Raw genomic sequence first — 22,147 nt, 5'->3', positions numbered from 1 at the left:
CTGACCACTTAAAGCGTGACTGTTGTAGCATACTAAATGTATGCTACGAAGGTCACGCTTAAACTGGTCGCACTATAGTCACACAATTCATCAGGTGATCAGCGGGTCTAAAATGGTCACATTTAGCAATTCCTCTCAATCAATTCAGCAAATGAATTTTCAAAACTGTCAAACTGACAAAAGTCAAATTAGTACGAATTACTACAGCGCGACAAGGTTAAATATGGACGTGGGCGGTGGCGCTGCTCGTAAAGGAGAACTGTAAAAATGACGTTTTTGTATGATGGCAGCGTTAGTTCCTTTTTTCAACACGATCATTTAAAGACTTGTCAAGTTGTAGACATGAATTGCAAGCAGACTTGCATTTTGCGATTAAAAAAAATGAATCATATTATGATTCTTAGTATGATTCTCCAAAGCGACCATTTTAGCCCCGCAGTCTGCTTATGTGACTGTCCAATCTATGTATATATATAAAACTAGATGTCCCTGTAACCTTCGTATCACTGCCCTCCTAATAATATGTAAACTCCCCCGAATATTTCAAAACAAAAATTAGGCAATTCGGTGCACTAACTCGTTCTCGAGTTTTAGCGAAACCTATAAACCTCAAATTCAGATAGTCTTGGTTTTTAAGCGTTTTCATAAGTACGGATAAAGATTAAAGCTATACAAAATATGTATACAACCTACGAATAATAATATAGTTTTTATTATTCGTAGTATACAACGTTATTCCTCGCAACATCTAGTATATACACAAAGTCTAGAAGCTAGATTTCTTTATCCTCGAAATAGAATAAAGCGTATTAAATGGAGTGTACACGTCTAATTCAATTTGTAAAGAGTGCTTTGTGTCCCGTGCTTAGGAGTGACGTGAATGACCTAAGCGCTAGCTGGATGTGAAAACAAAAACTAAGAGAAATCTTGTAGCTCTTTTTATAGCTTAGATTATTGTGGTATTTTATTTAATTTATTCAATTCCATTTGTTAAACAATAACGCTGACTTCAAAACGACACAATATTATATTCGACGGTAGAATAATATGGTATAGTCATAAAGTTAATATACCTAGCGGAATAGAGCAACAATCTCGAGCTGTCAAACGAAACCGAAATTGGTTTCATCTGTGTGTGGCGACGCATTGATACTATGGCGCACACATACAAGCCGCGCGCGGTGCCTTTGTATGAAGATAACTTACTTCCCCTCCTTTTACTATGAAGAAACTGACTCTTTTGAAACTCGTAAATACTTACCATATTCTTCCATCTGCAACACATAAAGCGTGTATGCAGTAGGGAATGTTTTTAAACATTTCATTCGAGTTTTAGTAGCGTACAGTCGGTGGTAGTAATAATGATGAAGGGCATAAAACTGAAACAAGATAACTTTCCCAACTTATATTGTACCACATTTCGACAATAGGCATGATGACCAGGTCAAAGATTAGCAAATTTTGTTCATAAAATAAAGAAATCACGGTAAAAAATAAGTGTTCCCAAAATTTCAGCTTAATAGCATTTGTATTTTTTTTGTTATGCGCCTTCAAATTTGGATATTCAACTCGATTTTTTTTTCAATTAAATTTCTTAATATTTGTATACCATTCTATAACTTATGCAATTAAAAGCAACTATTGTTATGAAACCACTTTAATAAACGCAATATTTAATATACCTATCGAACAAAATTCTCTACCGATGCGTACAAACTACGAAATAATGAGACGTCATACTTTCGTATGACGTCATTATTTCGTAGTTTGTACGTATGGAGCGTTTCGGGCAGGTCTATTTTATGAGATGTTTGAATTGTCATATCTTGGTGAATTTTTAAGCTATCAGAGTCATTCTTTCAGCGATGTTTTTATTTTTTAAGGTCCTTTCAATTACCAATAAGAAAAAATATTCATCATTTTAAATAGTCATCATCATTTTACGTCACAAGCCTCAAATGGTTTTGAATATATTCTAAGGACCTCTTTCTCAGACGCCTAGTTGCAGAAAAGCTTATTTGAAGATTGTTGTCTTTATAGCTCAGTATAAGCCATATTAAGTCATAAGCCATAGGTTATTATAATCAACAGCACTTTTGTAATAAGCTATTCGTCACATGTAAGAGTGGAAGTGGCCCTAAGATTTTAAGAGTTTTTTGCGTTTTTCTCGCTTGTCATTAAATCAAGTAATTTAATTGGTAATTTAGGAAACTTTATAAAAGACCTTAAGAATTTAATCATTTAACTTTTATTTTGCTATTACCACATAGTTTGTTGAGCAAGCTTCTCTTTTTGCGAATGGGAGCGCCTTTGACGTCGTAATCGTAGTCTTCTTCTGATGAATCAGGTTTGTCTGTTTGTTTGTCTTTTGGTTCGTTCTTGTTCCTGGGGGATATGACTTTATTAATACTAATATTACAAATTGTTATATTTTATCGTTTGATATTATGATAAGACGTTTAATTACATTTAAATAGAAAAAGGCAATTTTAAAGTACCAATGCTACACATTGCTCTAAAGTCTAAAATATTTTTCTTCTGAGTGGTTTTTGTTTTTCAACGTGCGTGTTTTTTTTTTAATTTAATTTAGTGGCATATTTCATCTTTTCTTTCTCAATTTTATTGTTACATATTCATATTCTTACCTAGGCATGTCTTCCATAATCTTCTCCTTGAACGCGTCCATTTCTTCGTCAATGGATTTTGGTATCTCAGGTTTATACGTGGATCTGCTGGGTTCCGGTACCAATTTTGTTCTTTTCGGTTCGAACGTTTGCGTTGGTCTGATGATACCAGATTTTGGTGTGACAGGCATCGGGTACGTCGGGTTCCCGTGGAAAGCGGAGAAATGGGGAGGTATGGGTCTTGTCTTCACATAAGGAGGCAAGTTGGGTGCTAGCCATGAGACTGGGTCGTTGATATTGCTAGGAGGGACTGCTTCTCGCAAGGGACTTATAGGAGGCCCAGGTCCACCGAATCTTCTAGATGGTTTGTCTTTATATGGATCGATGCCGAGCGGGAAATTTGGAACTTTCCTTGTTTCCGTATACGGTGTCTGAAACCAAAATATATTTTAATACAATAATTGTATGTAAATATTTAAATGACCTTTCTAAGTTTAAAAAAATACAAACACTCGGTAAACGAGCTAAAAAAACATAAGATAGAAAAGTTTTATCTTACTTTCGCATTTATTTATAACTAGCTGTTGCCCGCGACTTCGTCCGCGTGGACTTCAGATTATAGCGCGCGATGTCAATAAAATTGGTGTCAAAAGCTTTTATAAAAAACCCTGGTACCCCTTAAATCAATACAGCTGTGCAGTGTGCACACAATAAGTATTTCATTTTTTTATATTAAACTTTATATTTTGTGCCAAATTTTAAAATTTATTTAGCCCTCTAATTACACAACTTTACCCATAAACTATTTATCATTGATAGATTTAAGGTTACGTCACTGCACAGATAAAGTACTGAGTTATTTAATACCGTAGAATAGATATAACAATCGAAAAAAATCGAAACTTAAATGTAAGATGATACCACGTCTTATAGGAAGACTTTTGAGCAAGCGTCAGCGCGATGTAGAAGACGCACGGCGCCATCTATTATGAATTGTTGGAACTAACTTAATTTGAACAAATTTACGCATTTTCAACCCCTTACAACCCTTTTTTCCAGTAAAAAAGTAGCCTATGTCCTTACTCAGGCTTTAGACTATCTGTATACAAAATTTCATTACAATCGGTTCGGTAGTTTTGGCGTTTGGCGTGAAAGCGAGACTGACAGACAGACAGACAGACAGAGATACGTTCGCATTTATAATATTAGTATAGATTATGTGCACACTGCACAGCTGTTTTTGGGTATTTTGATTAATTAAGGGCCGCGCTACACCGGAATGGCAGCGGCGAGGCGAGCACTTTCAGCGCTGCCATTCCGGTGTAGCGCGGCCCTAAGAGGGGTACCACTTACCAGGGTTTTAGAAAGTTTTTAAATTTGACACAAATTTTGTTGACACCGCGCGCTATAAACTAAAGTCCACGCGGACGAAGTCGCGGGCAACAGCTAGTAACATGTATAACAATCGAAATATTAATTCAACATGGTACCACCTCTTATAGAAATACATATGAGCAAGCGATAGCGCAATCTAGGCGACTCTTGGCGCCATCTGTTCCAGTTTTTGGAACTAACTTAATTTGAACAAATTTACGCATAAACACCCCCTTACAATCCCTTTTTCCAGTAAGCAGTAGACTATGTCCTTTCTCAGGCTTTAGACTATCTGTGTACAAAATTTCATTACAATCGGTTCAGTAGTTTTGGCGCTGTTGTTTTTGAATTTGATATCCAAGTTGGTAGGTGAGTTATTAGTTAATATTAACGTGTATAACAATCGAAAGAATCGTAAAACCTACCTCAACATGGTACCACCTCTTATAGAAATACGCATGAGCAAGCAATAGCGCGATCTAGGGGACTCTTGGCGCCATCTGTTTTGAGTTTTTTGGAACTAAGTTAATTTAACCAAATTTACGCATTTTCACCCCCTTACAACCCCTTTTTCCAGTTAAAAAGTAGCCTATGTCCTTTCTCAAGCTTTAGACTATCTGTGTACAAAATTTCATTACAATCGGTTCAGTAGTTTTGGCGCTGTTGTTTTTGAATTTGACGTCTAAGTTGGTAGGTGAGTTATTAGTTAATAACGTGTATAACAATCGAAAGAATCGAAAAATTTAGCTCAATATGGTACCACCTCTTATAGAAATACGCATGAGCAAGCAATAGCGCGATCTAGGGGACTCTTGGCGCCATCTGTTTTAAGTTTTTGGAACTAAGTTAATTTGACCAAATTTACGCATTTTCACCCCCTTACAACCCCTTTTTCCAGTTAAAAAGTAGCCTATGTCCTTTCTCAGGCTTAAGACTATCTGTGACAAAATTTCATTACTATCGGTTCAGTAGTTTTGGCGTGAAAGCGAGACAGACAGACAGACAGACAGAGATACTTTCGCATTTATAATATTAGTATAGATAATATTCTAACGTATTAAAAACTATAAACAAAAACATACTAACTAATAAGTATGATTAGTTCTATGTTACAATAAAGTAAAAATTAAAACGCCATCTGTTGAATCGTATTACAACTAAAATGTTCATTGCATCGATATATTTCTGGATTTTTTATAATATTATACATAAAATATGTTTAAGATTTTTGAAATTTTATTTTAATACACATCCAAGACCCAGGAACATTGAAAACTTTTTGTTCCGCCTGCGGGACTCGAACCCAGGACCCCCGGGATGAGCGCTGGCCACGCGCAATGCGAATTCATTTTCATCGATATTTTCATGGAAATAAGATATTTTCCCACATCAAAATGTAGCCTATGTCCTTTCTCAGACTCTAGAATAACTGTGTACAAAATTTCATTGCAATCGGTTCAGTAGTTTTGGCGTGAAAGCAAGACAGACAGACAGACAGACAGACAGACAGACAGACAGACAGACAGAGATACTTTCGCATTTATAATATTAGTATGGATATAAGTACAGGAAATCGATTCCTAGGCAGTTGACAGACCAACGTCATTTGGTCGAATCATGTCAATTTATTGGATAGGTTTGACGTAACGCGACCAAACTACGTAGATCCCCCATCTGCGTAGGAATCAACTTCTATAGGAGGATATGAGTCTCGTGCACATATTTTATGAAGACGTAAGGCTGCATATTATAAAACTTTATTAAAATAATAAAAATGCAGTAAACCTGTGTGATGGCGGTCGCGGTCTGCATTCTCCTCTTATTCATGGCGCTCTGAAAGGCCTTCAGTTGCTCTATTGAATTTGATGGGAACCTTTGAATGATCTGTAAATTGATTTTCATTAATGCACATTTTGAAAATTAGAATTGTTATAAACACAATATAATTAAGGTGGCCATATACGGGACAATTATCGTAACGATTTATCTCCTCGATGTTAAAATCTAACGACAAATAATTGTACGTGTGTAGCAATATCGCAAACGATTTTACGTTCCAAAGATCGATTGGACGATTTTCTTGACGATCGATCGAAACGACAAATTGTCCCGTGTATGGGCACCTTTATAAACCCCTCTTTTAAATTTTCACTGTCATGAGACTCCCCAAGAGTTCATAAGAGTGCCCAAGTCTCACACATAATTTTTTTTTTCTAGCTAATAACTAGTATGCGTGTATACTACGAGTATCTATTGCTATGCTGTGACAGTTCCCGAGTTCCACAAGTATTTTTGTCGCATTTTCTAAAATATACTGAAAACTGTGTGTACGACCCGATCTAGATTTTATGACGCGCAGCTTTATGCAGCTACAAACTAACTCACTTCTCCAACCGGCAAATCCTGAGTGGTTGTCTTCGTCGGTTCAGCATCCAGGGGCTTCGCTGTCAACTTCATGAGGGAGTCTTCGAAGTTGTTCTTATCATTGGACTGATATATTGAGTCTTCCAAGCGTCTTCCGGACCGTGTGGTTTCCTCCCCCTCTGGAGCTCCCGTCATTACTTAAATAAATTAAATAGGTATAGGACATACATAACTTTAAGTTCGCTGGGAAATAATGGAAGGGGAAAGCGCAATGTTCGATTTTTGGGTCTCTTTGGTGGGGCGAAGAGTGGGCGGGGTGGGCCCGCGAACATAATATTATTAAGTGCACGCCGTTGGTAGTTAGTTGGTGACATGTTACTTGAAGCTTTTGTATGGTACAAAAGAGAAAGAGAACAGAGATTTTTTATGTACATATAGACAAATGGTGAACCTTTATTAGTTGGTCGGGTTATGTCTAGTCAATGTTACGTCGGCTGAACTTGACGAAATCCAACTAAATTACATAGGTCCGTTATTAGACTATAAATATTTTTTTCTGATAGTTTGTTATTGACATGCACTGTTTGCCACTCCAGTACTTTACTAAACATAGCATAGCAAACATATAATTCTATAGGTATTATTGATTGTTCCTATGCTAATATTTTATAACTTTTCGTAGGCGTATTAACATATCCAATGTAAATTGAATTTTTGTACCCTTTAGTATAAAAACACTTGAGACTACCTTTCCATTCGTTCTTTGTTTACATTATTATATTTTCACAAACATAACTCTATTACTTTTATCCGTAGGTATCAATCTTTCCTTTAAAGATATGCACGACCTTTTTTATATTGTTTTCTTTAAAGGCCTACCCTTTTATTATGATGCGTATCCATAAAATAAAAAATATTTTTCCGTCTGTCTGCCTGTACTGTATCGCTTTATCTTTGATTTTTTGTAAAAGGAAACTGACAGTTTTACCCCCAAAAGTTTCCCCCAAATTAACAAAATTTGACGCAAAATTGTTGCTGGCATCATCTACTTTGAAATAACTTACAGTTTTCATCTCGGAGATGTCCAGCCACTGAGTTGTGTCCGGCTCTACGGAACTCCACGTCGTCGCTGATGTCGTCATCGAACACACCTCGCTTGATGTACACGGATACGTTGGTTTCTGGAAAAACAGATATTATAAATAACTAGCTGTCCCGGCAAACGTTGTTTGGCCATATATAAATTATTTCCCCCGTATTATTTTATTGAAGTGACTAAATAAGTATGTCACCATGGCAACGTCCATCGCTATCCCGTCGCACAAACAATGGTCGTCGTCAGTCTCGAGTTGTAATAATTTACTTACTATTATTTATGCAACAAATGCACTTATCAATATAAAAAGCAGCCAGTAGCCGATTCTCAGACCTACTGAATATGCATATAAAGTTTGGTAAAAATCAGCAGCAGCTATTTCTAACGTAGTATGTAAATTATAAATATTTAAAGTTCAATGGGATTGTCACCTTTCAAATCGATGTACTCGGCGAGCGAGTAGTTGTACCCCAGAGCAATGCCTGCCATGGACGCCGTGATGAGGGAGCAGCATATGGAGAGGGCGATGCAACATGACATTACAAACGTCCATGCCCTAAAGTGAATTGTGACATCATTAAAATTACCAAGCGTGTTTACACACGCGCCGCAGCGGCAGAGGTACCGCCACCGCGGCAGGCGGCAGCGCCGCTGCATGAGTATGCAGCGGGGCATATAGAAATACAAGGATGAGTATTGTATTTCTATGGGCCCTTTCCACACGGCGTCGGCGATTCCTTGCCGCGGCGGTGCCGCAGTTTTCAATAAACATACGAGACTAGTCGGACCCATGATCGCGCCGCAGTGAGCGCGGCGGAGGCACCGCAGGTTCTGCGGCGCCGCGCGCCGCGGCGGCGAAAAACGCTGCCGCTGCGGCGCCGTGTGTAAACAGCCTTACGGATGATGGTGATGATGATGTTAAAGTTATTTTAGTAAAGTCCAGTTCGCCAAATAGGTCCAATAATTTGGCATTAACCTATTTTCTTCGTTCACACACGTCCAATATCTTGTTCCTATTATTATACAATGTACTAATATTTAAGTGCGCCTGTGAAGGAGACGAGCAATTAAAATTTTCATCGCACTTTTCTTATCGTAAATAAAATTAATTGCCACAATGGTTTGTTTGGACAGAGTTGGACAAAAAAGCTAAAAATAGAAGTCGTTGCAGAAAGTAGTTTTTATAGCTTACCTCTGGAATAGATCGATCATCCATCCGAAGCAGGTGAAGATGCAGCACATACTGGCTTACGTTTGCCTACCAACTGAAAGTGGTTTCATATTTTAAAAACTGTAGGATATTAGAAATCACTTTAAAATGGCATATGTAAGGAAACTTTAAGATTACTATGACGATAATTTTTCCTTCTATGTATCGAAGAAAAACATACTTACAGCAAATTTTAATATTGAATTCATAAGTTCAAATTACAAATTTATATCCAAAAATTTATGACAATTTCCAATAATTTTTCTCCTCCATTTTCTGCTGAATTACATGATTTATCAATAAAATAATATAGGTGAAATAAAAACACAGTAATTAAGTGTAAACGCGTAAATTTTTAAATAATATTAAATTATGTTTCGTTCATTCCTATTATGCTGTGTAAATGTCAGTATGACAATGACATTCTTCTTGAAACAAGGCGCTCTATTTCTCTATGTTTCCTTTTGTATACTTCTTTTGTCTATTCTCCTAGAGCAGTGGTTCTTAACAGCTGGTCCGCGGACCACTGCGGTGGTGGCTACGAATAATAATTATTCGTAGGGTGATGGTCTCTAAAGCCATTCCAAGTGGTCCGCGAAGCTATCCTAATAACATTTGAGAAGTCAGAAGTTAGTAAAGACTAAAGAGTATGCAGTAACAAAAATCACATTAAATTAAAAAATAAAATCTGTAACTTTTATATTTTAGCCAAATGAAAAAATGAGTGCTAATTATGAAGTTATGCTTAACGTCTTTATCAAACAACCCTTAATTTAGGTAAACCAACTGGTGGTCCCCGGCAAGACAAACATTTGATAAGATGGTCCCTCATGACTAAAAGCTTAGGAACCACTGCCCTAGAGTTATAAAAAAATACATCTTCTGGATGTAGTAAATTAGGCGTGTTTTCGATTGTAGAGCATTGCGAGTGTGCTTAATAATAATTATTGGAAGCTGAATTATTTTGTTTGATTGTTCGGAGCGTTTGCTGTAGTTGAAAAATTCTAATAATTTGATCACTGTGCCGCCTAATGTACTCTAGTGCTGCAAGTGGAAAACACACTAAAACACCGGAAAAAAACAATACCACATAAATATTTAATCTTCACATCCTTCATTAACCATGGCATTTATAATACAAATTTTTACACCACAAAGAGCAAAGAAGGTGAAAATATAACAAAACAAACCTTTCCCGCGATCCCGGGGGCTACGTCAGAGTTGCTGGAGTACTCAATCTGTAGTATGTACTCGACTTGTGACTTGTGAGTGACAAATGGATCGGAAGCGTTTGCCTGAGCCGAATAAATAGCTCCCACACCGGTTTTCGGTGACGGTGGCCGGTTTCATTGAAACCAGGCCTGAGCCGAATATACAGGGTGTAACAAAACTAAGTGATAATACTTTAGGGTGCGTATAAGTCACGTGTATAGAGTTCACTGTGAAAGTGGCAGCGCTGAAAGACCAAATTTTTTTTTTCACTTCTGTATGGGAAAACTGGTGACGTTTGGGCGCTTGGCCATACAAATTACAAAAAAATTTTTGGTCTTTTAGTGCAGCTACTTTCACAGTAGTATACATTATATACAGTATTAAATGCATACGCGATCTAAAGGTTTTGTTATACCCTATACACACTGATAAGTGATACACCAACGTCTAGACGCAGTTAAGGTAGGTAAGCCTTTTTTATTATAATATTTTAAATAAGTTCAATGTTACAATCTTATCGCACGTGGCTGAAGTAAGGATAGTTAGAAGGATGTTTTGGCGCCTAAAAAAAGGTAATGCCACTTTTTTGTAAACAAGCACTAAAAAACTCACTTTCACAATAATTTTGACCGTGATTATGTCATCTTAATATTTAATATTAAGTATATACTATGAGTTTTACTCAAAACAATTAATCGTTTTGAGTAAAACTCATAGACTTATATTTACTAGCTGTTGGACCGAGCTTTGCTCGGTATCCGATGAAAATGACATTTTCTAGAAATGATTCCTAGCTAGATCGATTTATCGCCCCCGAAACCCCCTTTATACTAAATTTCATGAAAATCGTTAGAGCCGATTCCGAGATTCCAATTATATATATATATATATATATATATATATATATATATATATATATATATATATATATATATATATATATATATATATATATACAAATTGCTCGTTTAAAGATATAAGATATAGTGTCGGTAAAACTACTGTATCTCAACTGTCAAGTGTCACAATGTAATAGTATTACTAGCTGTCCCGTACAAAGTTGTTTTGCCATATAAAGTATTACGCCCATATTATTTTATTGAACTAAATAAGTATATGGCACCATGGCAACGTCCATCGCTATCCCGTCGCACAAACAATGGTCGCCGTCAGTCTCGAGTTGTAATAATTTTTACTATTATTTATTCAACACTAGCGACCCGGCCCGGCGTCGCACGGGTATAAAATATGTAGCCACTGAAAAAATGATTAAAATCCATAGCCTATGATCCTTCACGTAGACCACGTGAAGGATCATAGGCTATGGATTTTAATTTCTTACTGTGCCAAATAACATAAAAATTGCTCCAGTAGTTCGTGAGATAAGCCCTTTCAAATAATTTCCCCCGTTTTTTCTACATTCTCCTATTAGTCTTAGCGTAATAAAATATAGCCTATAGCCTTTCTCAATAAATAGGCTATCTAACATTGAAATAATTTTTCAAATCGGACCAGTAGTTCCTGAGATTTTCCAATTTTCCCCGTTTTTTCCACATTTTCCTCTATTTCTTCGCTCCTATTAGTCTTAGCGTAGTAAAATATAGCCTATAGCCTTCCTCGATAAATGGGCTATCTAACACTAAAAGAATCATGAAAATCCGTTGCATAGTTTTAAAGATTAAAGAGAACAAGCGACTTTGTTTTATATTATGTATAGAAAATGCACTTATCAATGAACGTGGCGATAAAAGGAACTAACGCTTTTATCACACAAAAACATCATTTTTGACAGTTCTCCTCTACTAGCAGCGCCCCGTCCACGTTCATTTAAAGCCTTGGAGCACTTTCTCAGATTTTCCTTTACGAGTGACACACTTCACAAGATAGCATCCGCACGTACCAAACATTCTTCAATACTAAGGGCCTATTTCACCACTTCCTGATAAGTGCCGGATAGGCTATCCACAACTTAACTTGACAGATAGAATACGGAGCATCTGCCAAATAAGTTGCGGATAGCCTATCCGGCTCCTTATCAGGAAGTAGTGAAACAGGCCCTTAATTTTGTGACATGTTGGAAAAGCTCCGTAATCTTTCGTGATAGAAGTGGCTTAAGTTTTAATCCAAAGCCATAACAATAAATATTTAAACATAATATAAGATTTCGCCTTAATCCGTTCAGCTATATTTTTAGGGTGGGTTGCACCAACTTACCTTAACTATAACTGTAACGTCTTTAACTATAACTTTAACTACAATGCAAAATGTCAAATCTTTGGTTAAAGTCAAAAATGGACGCCAGATTTAACCATAGCCATAGAGCTCGACAAGGCTTTAAATGCACAAACAAATATCATCATACAAAAACGCAATTTTTGACAGTTCTCCTTTACCAGCAGCGCCCCCGCCCACGTTCATTTATAGCCTTGTCGGACCAGCTGTCATCTGCCAAATTCTGTGGTCAAAGTTAAGGTTAAAGTTAGCCTTAACTATAACCATAACTTTGACCATCGCTTTAACTTTAACCACGCCTCTGGTGCAATCCACCCTTAGTATATAACAAATATCTAGCCATTCATCCATTCTCACGGCTACCCTTTAAAAATATGTATAGAAATGTGGGATATTTTCGGATAAAGCACCTATCCGTGCGCTTAAGCCGGGTAGGTACCTTAATACATTCAATAATACTAAAGGTATTAAAGACGGATATAAGCTCTTGAGGGATTACTGTTTTATTGAATGAAATATCGATGGCACCGTTTCGCCAATAAATTATACTTTATTGCGGGTGGGAAGCGGATCCATAGATTGGGGTGCAGGGTTTCTCAAACTGTTGGCGCCACGAACCCTTGTTTTCTCCAGATGATATACAACTCCTTGAGTAACCAATGGAATATTGGCAAAGGATAATAAAGTTAGATGTAAAAAAAGTTGTAGTTCCTTTATCGTGGGTATCGCAGACACAATAGATTTTCAATAATTGTTATACGGCAGCCGGCTGCCGCTTGGGGATTGATGGGTTTTATGTACCAAATACAGTAAAAACAAACAAATATGGTGGAAAACACATAATAAATTATAAATATTATAATATTGTGATTTATGAAGTAACTTTGGTCAATATTATAATCTTAATTACAAATTAAAATAACTACTTAGTATGGCCGCAGCCATCAAGCTACCATTGCACAATCGCAGAATAATTTTTTGCCGTAAACTGCCCTTAGGTTAGATTTCCACGATGTGTACGTCGTAACGTGTCTTCTGCTGTTAATAAGAAAACGAGGAAAGAAAAGACATATTATACTCAGAAGACAGGATTCACCCATTTCTTTCAACCATGAATAACGGGAGTCACTTTATAAAGAAGTACAATGCCCTACAACTTTTTCGTGACACGTTACGACGTCGTGTCGTAGATTTCCACGACGTGACGTCGTATCGTGTTTATATGTGGGAGCCCTTACTAACGAAGCGAACCTGAACGAACGAAATTCATGTAATATTTTGAGAAACCCTGGATGAGGGGAATCTCGCGCTTCTAAATCAGCTTATAAGCTAATCCGTTACCGTTAATCCAGTGAAATCTTACCAATCAGGGCCTAGAGACAAGTGTCAAGCGATTATCGTAAACGCAACAAAATGTATGGGTTTGATATTAGTATTCGCTAGCGAAGCGAAGATTATTACGCATACATTTTGTTGGCGTTTACGATAATCGCTTGCCACTTGTCTAGTAGGGCAGAAGATAAAGTTTTAACTTACAACAAAACAACAGCAATTTACTTAAAATTCGCGCAAAACTTCTCATGTAATAGGACTAAAAATAATTTCAAAAATGTACTACTTATGTAAATCCACTTTCGAATTCTTTTATTCGTACATCAGTGAATTTCACAAATACGAAATTCAGGTGAAGGTCGATACTCGTGTCGTGCACAGGCATGCAAATTCACTAGTTTTTGGTACCACATGCGACGGTATTCAAATTTTGCTATTGTAGTTATTGGTTTAAGCTTATGCTTTCGAGCGCGTCAGCTCCGGGGCTGAATTTGTAATGTACCCTTGGGTAATAGACGATCGAAGATTCGGTTTAACTTTTATATAAAATGAAGTCGAAAGGTGGTAAAGTCAAAACTGTCTTTGACTGTATAATGTACATAATATTGTTAGATAACTTAAATATTATATTTGTTAAAATTGGCCTTGAATTTCTGAAAGCTTTTCCAATTGAATACTCTGTCCAATACTTCTTCACACTTAGGGCCTGTTTCACCACTTTCTGATAAAGTGCCTAATAGGCTATTCACATCTTTTTTGACAGATTCTCCATACTTTATCTGTCAAGTTAATTGGTGGATAGCCTATTCGGCACTTATTAGGAAGTGGTGAAACAGGCCCTTAAACTGCCAAACCTATTAATTACAAAATTAATAATGAAAACTTGTGTGAAGATACTAAGATACTTAGAGTCCCGGAAAAGGACACACGATAGGTTTATTCCTGGGAAAAACCATGATTCTTGCGCCGTAAACGAATTTATACAGCACAACATAGTTGCGGGCAACATCAACTTAATATTTTTTGGAACGAAGTTCCTTATCGCGCGTTCAGCGTAAATCTGGAGGCTAGACAGACAGAGGACGTTGATAGTAAATATTCCTGGGCTTGTATATTATGTATGTAGGCTTGTGCAATGTGATGTGTATATGTAATAAATGTATATAGGTTTTTTGAACATAAGAAATAACTTCGTTCCATTCGGGCGTCCCTTGACACCTCTCAAGTTTTTTTTAATAAAATAAGTGGGCAAACGAGCTAACGAGTCACCTGATGGAAAGCAACTACCGTCGCCCATGGACACTCGCAACATTACAAGAGCTGCATGTGCGTTTCCGACCTTTTAAGAGGGAATACGCTCTCTTCTTAAAGGTTTGCAGGTCGTATTGTCAATTTTCATACACATTGAAGTAATTAGCTTCACAGATTTCTCCAAATTATATTATAATTTATCTTGTTTTCCCTATAAATGTCAAACCATGAATCAGCCTGTTTTGCTAAATTACTGAAGACCGCGATTCTAAAAGATGTTTTAATTTTAATGAGTTGCGACTTGCAATAATACTTGCAAACTTTTCTTTTACAAGAATACGCGGCGATCAGTTTTAAAGTAAAGTTTTTAACTCGAGACGTGACTTTCAGACAACAGGGAATGTTAGGTACCTACGCAAAGGTCGGAGCAAAGCTGGCGCTTCTACCACATAAAAATAATAATCCGACCAATATTCGACATCTTGCATACGTCCCACCATAAAGTTAATATACCTAGCGGAATAGAGAAACAAAGGTCTGAGCAAGAGAAATGTCACTGTCAGTAACACTGCGTGGTAAAAAGAGACGTGTGATACATGACAGCAGCACTCACTTTTTGACGTCCAGTCGGCACGTGCCGCACGTTGACAATTTAATCTCATAGAATTCATGTTCAATCATGCTTGTGTAAGTGTCAATTTCGGTTTCGTTTAACAGCTTGAGATTGTTGCTCTATTCCGCTAGGTATATTAACTTTATGGTCCTATCAGACTATTGACGTTGTAAAACGTCGAACAAAACTTTTATTTACCGTCTATGCTGGTGAATGGTGATGCCTCTAACGTGAAAACATTTCAGTAATATATCCTATTGTAACCTTGAATAAATATTATTTAAACTAAGTAAGTCGAAATAGGAGTCAAAGGTTTTCCAAATGTTAAAAATGAATGGATTTGAATAAATAATAATACACAAGTCAAGCGCCGACATACTCTCAAGGCCGCTTTGAATATTTTATAATCATTTGTGTACGGCCTACCCAAACTTGTGGTTCTGTTTGGTACAACAACACAAACAAAACTTTTGACAGTTACAGTTAAGTAAGTACTTTATTTACTGTCTTGAGGAACTCTGTAAGTTGTAGTTAGGTAGTTGAGGTATGTCTAGACTAATTGTTTCTTTAGCGTATTGACAAGTAGATTGTAAAATTATATCACTCAACTACGTTTTTTTCTTATTAAGGACGCTATCACATTTTTTCACAAATATGAGCGATTTTCAGATACCATTTTAAAGAATTAGGAGTCACACTGTAAGGATATTTTGCTTTCAAATGAAAGATAATAATTTTATTCATCTCCTCGTCTATACCATAAAAAATTTATAGCCGCATACAACATTTTCACATAAATACGTTTTAACCATCACAATAATCGCAAATGATTAAAAAATGGTGTTTGATTAGGTACCATTATAGCTAAATACAGTGAACTAAGGAAAATAAATATACAAAAAAATTGTTGCTTATTTAGTCCCCTATACGAATAGCTAAATATTTTGTATAAAAATAAACAACATTTTCATTTATAAGAAAAATAAGAAACGCTCTCAAATTTCTTCATACATTTTCGCCCTGTCAAGAACGCGGCGAGCGTCGTGACCGCCACTGCCCACTGTACAAGGCGCGCTGATATTGAATGTTATTATAATGAGGCGCTGTGGTTGTTGCAACTACGTAAAATGGGTTTTAAAACACGTTTTTAGTAAAGGAAATGTCATTATTTAAGTATAAAATAAGTACCGTTTTAAAATTGAGAAAATTTCCTATACGCAAAGGTATATCAGTAGGTGACTGGATTTCCCAAACCGCTTTTTTGCACGGCAAGGCTGAAAACTATCTTATTTTTTCAAGATATCGTTTTAATTTTTGATTTTCAAAGTAAAACATAATGCTTATAATTTGGGCCTATCCTTATTTTTTTAAAATAATTATTATTTTCCAAGAAAACAAACATAAATAGGCGATTTCCAATTTTGGTGGCTTGTCGCCGACCTATTTTACTCAATATCTAGACCGATTAACAGAAAACTTGATACTGGATTAGATTTTTATTTTTATGTAGTCGTTTTATATAGTTGACTCTTCATAATATATGAATTTTATTGTACTAACTTCTGTAGTACTAACCAGTTTAGGAGGTGGCTGTGGGCTAGGTCGTACCAGTTTCCAGCCAGAAATGAAAGAAAACCGTTTTATCATAAAACCCCCGATTTTATGCAATTTTGGTGTACTTAAATTATCATACTTGTGGCAATAACATCATGTTGTTATTTTGAATATCGGTAGAGTTTTGGTTTGTTTATAGTTAAGTTAATGTGCTATAACTTTAGTGCACGTAGTTTTTTTTTAAATATTATTTTTCTCGCAAATTCCAATTTTGGTGGGTGGGTGGGAGGGTGTGTAAAACGCTATTTTTACAAAATACCATTGATTCTTGAAGCATAAAAAATACGCCATTCACTTCATTCTCTCACAAGCTAACTCGCCTAGGTGGTGGTTGTCGTACCAGTTTCCCGTAAACACCTAATCCCCAATTTTGGTGGAAACAAAAATTTCCACCAAAATTATATAAAAAATGCAAGTTGTTGAAATTCGCTCAGGTACACAATTTGAAAAATTCTGCTCGATAGAAAAAAATCACAAAGATGACTGTTATAACGCTGTTTTTCATTAAATCATTTTATGGCTAAATTACACACTTTCTAGAAAAAACAAAAAATTACGTATATGTGTCGTAACTCGTAATCTAACGTAAAAGATTTGATATATTTGATTTGTGTAATACTAAAAACGAAAGGTTTTTACTCCTATTTTCTATTATCAAGGCACGCGGCGAGCGCGTACACTGCCCACTGTACAAGGCGCGCTGATATGAATGTTATTTTAATGTCCGTAACGTCGATATTCGTACTGAAAGACATCGACCTGCTCATTTTAGGGACTACTGGGCCTTTACGTCGATATTCGTACTGACCTGCTAATTTTTGCCATAATTTTTTTGATAGCGTCCTTAAGTCAAGCCCAGCCGACCAATCGCAGCCATATTATCACGACTAACATGAGTGATGCGACTAATATTGATTTGAAATAACTCGCGCGAAATAATTTTTTCTCCTACCGTTATAGTGACTATCAAAATCACTCTCATAGAGCCATATAGAGCCATAAACCTATAATGCTAAAGTATATATTAAGTCTATGCATAGAGCCATAAACCTATAAATATATTAAGTCTATGCATAGAGCCATGGTACTGTATCGACTAACCGGACTCTACCGATCCTACATGGCATACTTCCGCGCAAACAATTCGAATTTCAAAATGTCTTATTTTCAGCCGGCATCGGAATGCTCACAAAAGCATTTAAGTAATTCCATTTTCAAATTTATTTCCAGCCAGCATCGGCATCATCGGTGCTGCTGGTGCATTTGGGCGCGGTGGGCGCGCTGGCCAGTGGCGTAGCGCTCTGCGGGGGCGGGTGGGCCTGCATATGCGGGGGGCTCCTCCATGCTCTACATCCGCTGCAGCTGTGGACGGTGTGCGGGCTGCATGCTGACAGGGCAGCCGCTATCGCTGCGCCGCTGCATTACGCTGCCATCGTCTCGGCTAAAAAGGTTACTTAGAGTTCACTCGAGATACGAACCTATTGTAATACAAAACACATGAATATATACTCACACAAACGATTCTGTATTTGCAATAAAAGCTTATTTTATTTATATAATTAGCTTAAATTTAAAGTAAGTCTTAAAACTGTCGCATCCTAAGTGATTCGGCTTTATACAAAAGAAGTTTGTAATCTGTGTAACAATAATTATAGGAAATAAATAATGAGAGTACATAATATTTGATATTTTTACTGTGGATAAACTATCAATAGATAAAAAAATAAAAGCAGTTGTACTCTATGCATGATGCGTATTAAAAACTTTAAATGGTAACATTACCAAAGGCATTCGTTTATAAATAATTTCGTCTGTTCCAATAAATTCAAACAAAGGATCACAACGGATGCCGACAACAAAAGGCTTACTTAACAACTCAGTCGAGGCTTAAACAAAGACTAGATATATCGCAGTAATACTGACTAACTGCTTTAAGCCCTTACACACGACACAAAGACTTACTACCACCGACTTTTGTTAAATGAGGATATTATATTGTGACTACCACAGAAATAAAATGACCACTACTAGTGGATTTTTGGTGACCATAGAACGATATACAGGCTGTAACAAAACATAGCGATTAATATTTAATACTTTAGGGCAGGGGTCACCAAATGGCGGACCGCGGTCCGCATCTGGACCGCCGAACAATTGTGTGCAGACCGAGCATTTTCGAAGATGAACTTCGTTAAAAATAGATTTCAATCTCGACTTACTGATGAACATCTTCAGTATTTAATGTCAATAACTTGCACCAATTCCACTCCAAACTTCAGACAGATAAATAAATTATTAGCAACAAAACTTAAATTGTCACTTTTCTCATTGATATGTATATAATTAATATCTTTGTAATTTCTGTAATTTTACCTTTGTTTTATCAATATTTTTTTTATAAAATATGTGGACCGCGAAGGTCATTTAATTTCTTAAAATGGACCCCGAGTGAAACTAATTGGTGACCCCTGCTTTAGGCTTGGGGTCAATTCAGACCGCAACGCGACGAGGCGAGGCGAGGCGCGCGGCATAAAGTATGGATTTGACAGATTTCGTGAGAATGAGACGTCTTGCGAATCTGTCAAATCCATATTATAAATTTACGCGTCGCGTTGCTGTCTGAATCAACTCTTATGGTGAGTAATGAGTATGCCTCATTTGTACACCGTGAAAGTAAGTTTTTTATGCGAAAATTAACATATATTTGACGCTGGGGCGCTGAAAAACAAAAATACCTACGGAACCCTGAAAATGATCTTTTAGCGCTGCACTTTCACTGTGAACTCAATAATAATAAAAGGGACACATACACACCCTAAAGTATTGTCACTTAGTTTTGTTACACCCTGTAAAGTACTAGATTAAAATGCAGATTTAATTTTAACTAGGTTATGCATGAAATTCTGAATATCAAAAACATATTATAAAGTTCTTGTAAGCCCAATGCATTTATTATACTTTACATAAAGGAAAAAATTTCAGTTGCTTGGATAACATAATATAAGCTTATTTGAAGTTGGACTTCAGTTTCAGAGTGCTGCTGACTGCTGCATGTAGGTTGCATTATCTGACGCCACTCGACTCTCGCCACACAAAACACCTCACAAACTTTGTGATACTCAAAGTAACAAAAAGCACTTGAACAGTAATTATTATCTATACTCTGTTACCGCTTTTTGCTTTGAATATTTGGATAATGACCTTAAATACCTAAATTCTATTTTGAAACAAATCTATTTGCATAAAATAATATAAATCCATTGGTATTTTTTAGGCTTCAAAATTCGTAACACTTAATATATCTACCCTCTACCCTTTTCTACCCTCGTTTTACTTAACTTAAATTTACAAAAAAACTATTTTGAAAATAATTATCTGTTGTTCCAGGTGTTGATCGGCGTCGCGAGCGGCTGGGTGATGCTGCTGGTGCTCATGACTCCTCTGGTGGTGGCCCAGCCGCCCCTCGCCTACAGCATTGGCCTGGGCGGCTGCGCCCCTGACTGCAGCGCCGGACCGCTCGCCCTAAGCTTCTGTATCACATACGCGCTGCTAACGTTCTTTCTACCGACAATACTAGTGCTCATCTGTAGCTTAAAGATTATGCGCATCGCCCGCTACCACCGGCATCGCATAGCCGCGGCCATCTACGAGGTGACCCTGTCAGCTCAGGTGACGGTGACCCACCAACGCAACCCTTTCGCGACGCCACCGCCGCCGCGGAGAAAAGCCTTATCGGCGGTTCTGCAGCCTCTAGGATCATTGGCCATCCTGTACCTGCCGTACTACTGCATAATGATCTGGCCGGCCGTTGCGGTCCCCCCGCAGCCTTTAGCAGCCATATCAGCTGCTCTACTCTCTGCGGCGCCGCCTGTAAACGGCATACTGTATGGAATAAGAAGTCGAGCCCTCCGCGATTCGTTGCGAAACTACAGGCGGAAACGAATGACCAAGAGCGAGGTGACGCAGGAGATTCAGGCGCGGACGCCGAGCGCCTGTGGGTCACGAAGACCTTCCCTGAGTGCAGGGTCCGGCTGCATCCGGCCCCCAACGACCAGGCGATTATCTGACGCGGCTGCCATGGGCCTAAGAGGTTCGGAGCGTCCAGCTCCGCGGGCATCATCGTGTAACATGCTGCAGAACTCTCAGGAGGACGAAGTTCCTAGGCCTCGAGCATCAGCCATTCCTCTGATCCGGGCTCCGCCACACGTGGTGCTCGGTCGGGCTCTGGGATTGGAGGAGAATATCGGGATCGCGCCCAATCGGAGACGGCGGCAGTCTCCTCGTATCACGGTGACCAGGGCGTTGTCCGACGAGAGCGAGTCTCCTTCTCGTCGGCCGCTGTGTCGCCAGCAGTCGCGGTCAAGTGGGGCGCTGCTCGGCATCATGTGCTCGACTGCTTTACCTGAGCACGTCAACGACAACGCCGACGAGCAGCTGCTTCTGTCCTGGCCGCAGCGGACGAAGAAGCAGGAGGTTATGTAAACACTTTTGATATACTAAAGCTATTGATGTTTGTAGACAATAAGATTCTGTTGTGTCAAGAAGCGTGTCCATTAGAGCTAGGTCGAAGACTGTACTTAATTATCCTCAGCTGTTGAATCTTCATAGTCTATTTTTATCGTACTTCGTCCGTGGCACGTTTCAGAATGTCGCAAACCTTGCAATTGACGACGTAAGTGGATGATGTGGATATTTTTTAGTATGAAGCCTGGTATACCAATTAGGTTCCTTGCTTTTTGAGTAAACCTTGTAAGTTAGCTACATCATGGCACTATTTGATCATCTGGCTAATATATCTGGCTACTCATAAAATCCACTTTATATTTTTAGAAACTGTTAATTAGCCACATCATCCACTTAATATGTGTTCAATTCTTTGGCCTTTTCGGTCCTGACCAATGCTTGCTATGCTCTAAAATAATTTATCCTACAGGGTTCCTTCATATCGTTAGCTTTACTTACCGGAGTATTATTAACGTCTGACCTCTCTATATTCCATAGGTTTAGAATGTGAGATTGTTAATATATTTTTTGTTACGTGTATAGTTTACCCGGCGAATCGAGGCGGTAGGGGTCATTGACCTTTTAGTGTAGGAGCTATATTTTGCCCTTACACTAGGAATAGTTTTATACAGAGGTTCAGTGACCGCTACCGCCTCGATTCGCTAAGTACACAATTACAGATATCTCAATAAGTTAAGCAATTATAGATGTTAAGTTTACAA

The 22,147-nt window shown here is 37.6% G+C and overlaps 2 protein-coding genes across 2 annotated transcripts; one reads left to right on the top strand and one right to left on the bottom strand.

Moving 5' to 3' along the window:
- Positions 1-2,237: 2,237 nt before the first annotated feature.
- LOC121733326 lies at positions 2,238-8,904 on the bottom strand. Its single transcript, XM_042123543.1, has 8 exons — positions 8,854-8,904; positions 8,651-8,723; positions 7,890-8,014; positions 7,427-7,543; positions 6,384-6,559; positions 5,784-5,882; positions 2,646-3,055; positions 2,238-2,385 (listed from the first exon to the last, which is right to left on the bottom strand). Exons 2-8 carry the CDS (start codon positions 8,698-8,700, stop codon positions 2,238-2,240), a joined length of 1,125 nt encoding a protein of 374 aa, XP_041979477.1. The 5' UTR covers positions 8,701-8,723; positions 8,854-8,904.
- On the top strand, positions 8,777-21,600 carry LOC121733325. The gene is made up of 3 exons (XM_042123542.1): positions 8,777-8,785; positions 18,153-18,371; positions 20,310-21,600. The coding sequence occupies exons 1-3, from the start codon at positions 8,777-8,779 to the stop codon at positions 21,402-21,404; spliced, it is 1,323 nt and encodes a 440-aa protein (XP_041979476.1). The 3' UTR covers positions 21,405-21,600.
- The last annotated feature ends 547 nt before the right edge of the window (positions 21,601-22,147 follow it).

The sequence above is a fragment of the Aricia agestis genome, chromosome 13, assembly GCF_905147365.1.
Source record: "Aricia agestis chromosome 13, ilAriAges1.1, whole genome shotgun sequence".
Classification (NCBI taxonomy): domain Eukaryota; kingdom Metazoa; phylum Arthropoda; class Insecta; order Lepidoptera; family Lycaenidae; genus Aricia; species Aricia agestis.
Note: the sequence above shows the minus strand (reverse complement) of the source record. Positions and strands in the feature narration are given on the sequence as shown.

What these genes read in the sequence shown, in the direction of transcription:
- LOC121733325 (XM_042123542.1), top strand. An exon ending in CCATCGTCTCGGCTAAAAAG is followed by an intron (nt 18,372 to 20,309) that starts GTTACTTAGAGT and finishes CTGTTGTTCCAG; the next exon opens with GTGTTGATCGGCGTCGCGAG.
- LOC121733326 (XM_042123543.1), bottom strand. Translation starts at nt 8,700, where the DNA reads ATGTGCTGCATCTTCACCTGCTTCGGATGGATGATCGATCTATTCCAG. An exon ending in CGAGTACATCGATTTGAAAG is followed by an intron (nt 7,544 to 7,889) that starts GTGACAATCCCA and finishes CTGTTTTTCCAG; the next exon opens with AAACCAACGTATCCGTGTAC. An exon ending in ATTATGGAAGACATGCCTAG is followed by an intron (nt 2,386 to 2,645) that starts GTAAGAATATGA and finishes CATATCCCCCAG; the next exon opens with GAACAAGAACGAACCAAAAG.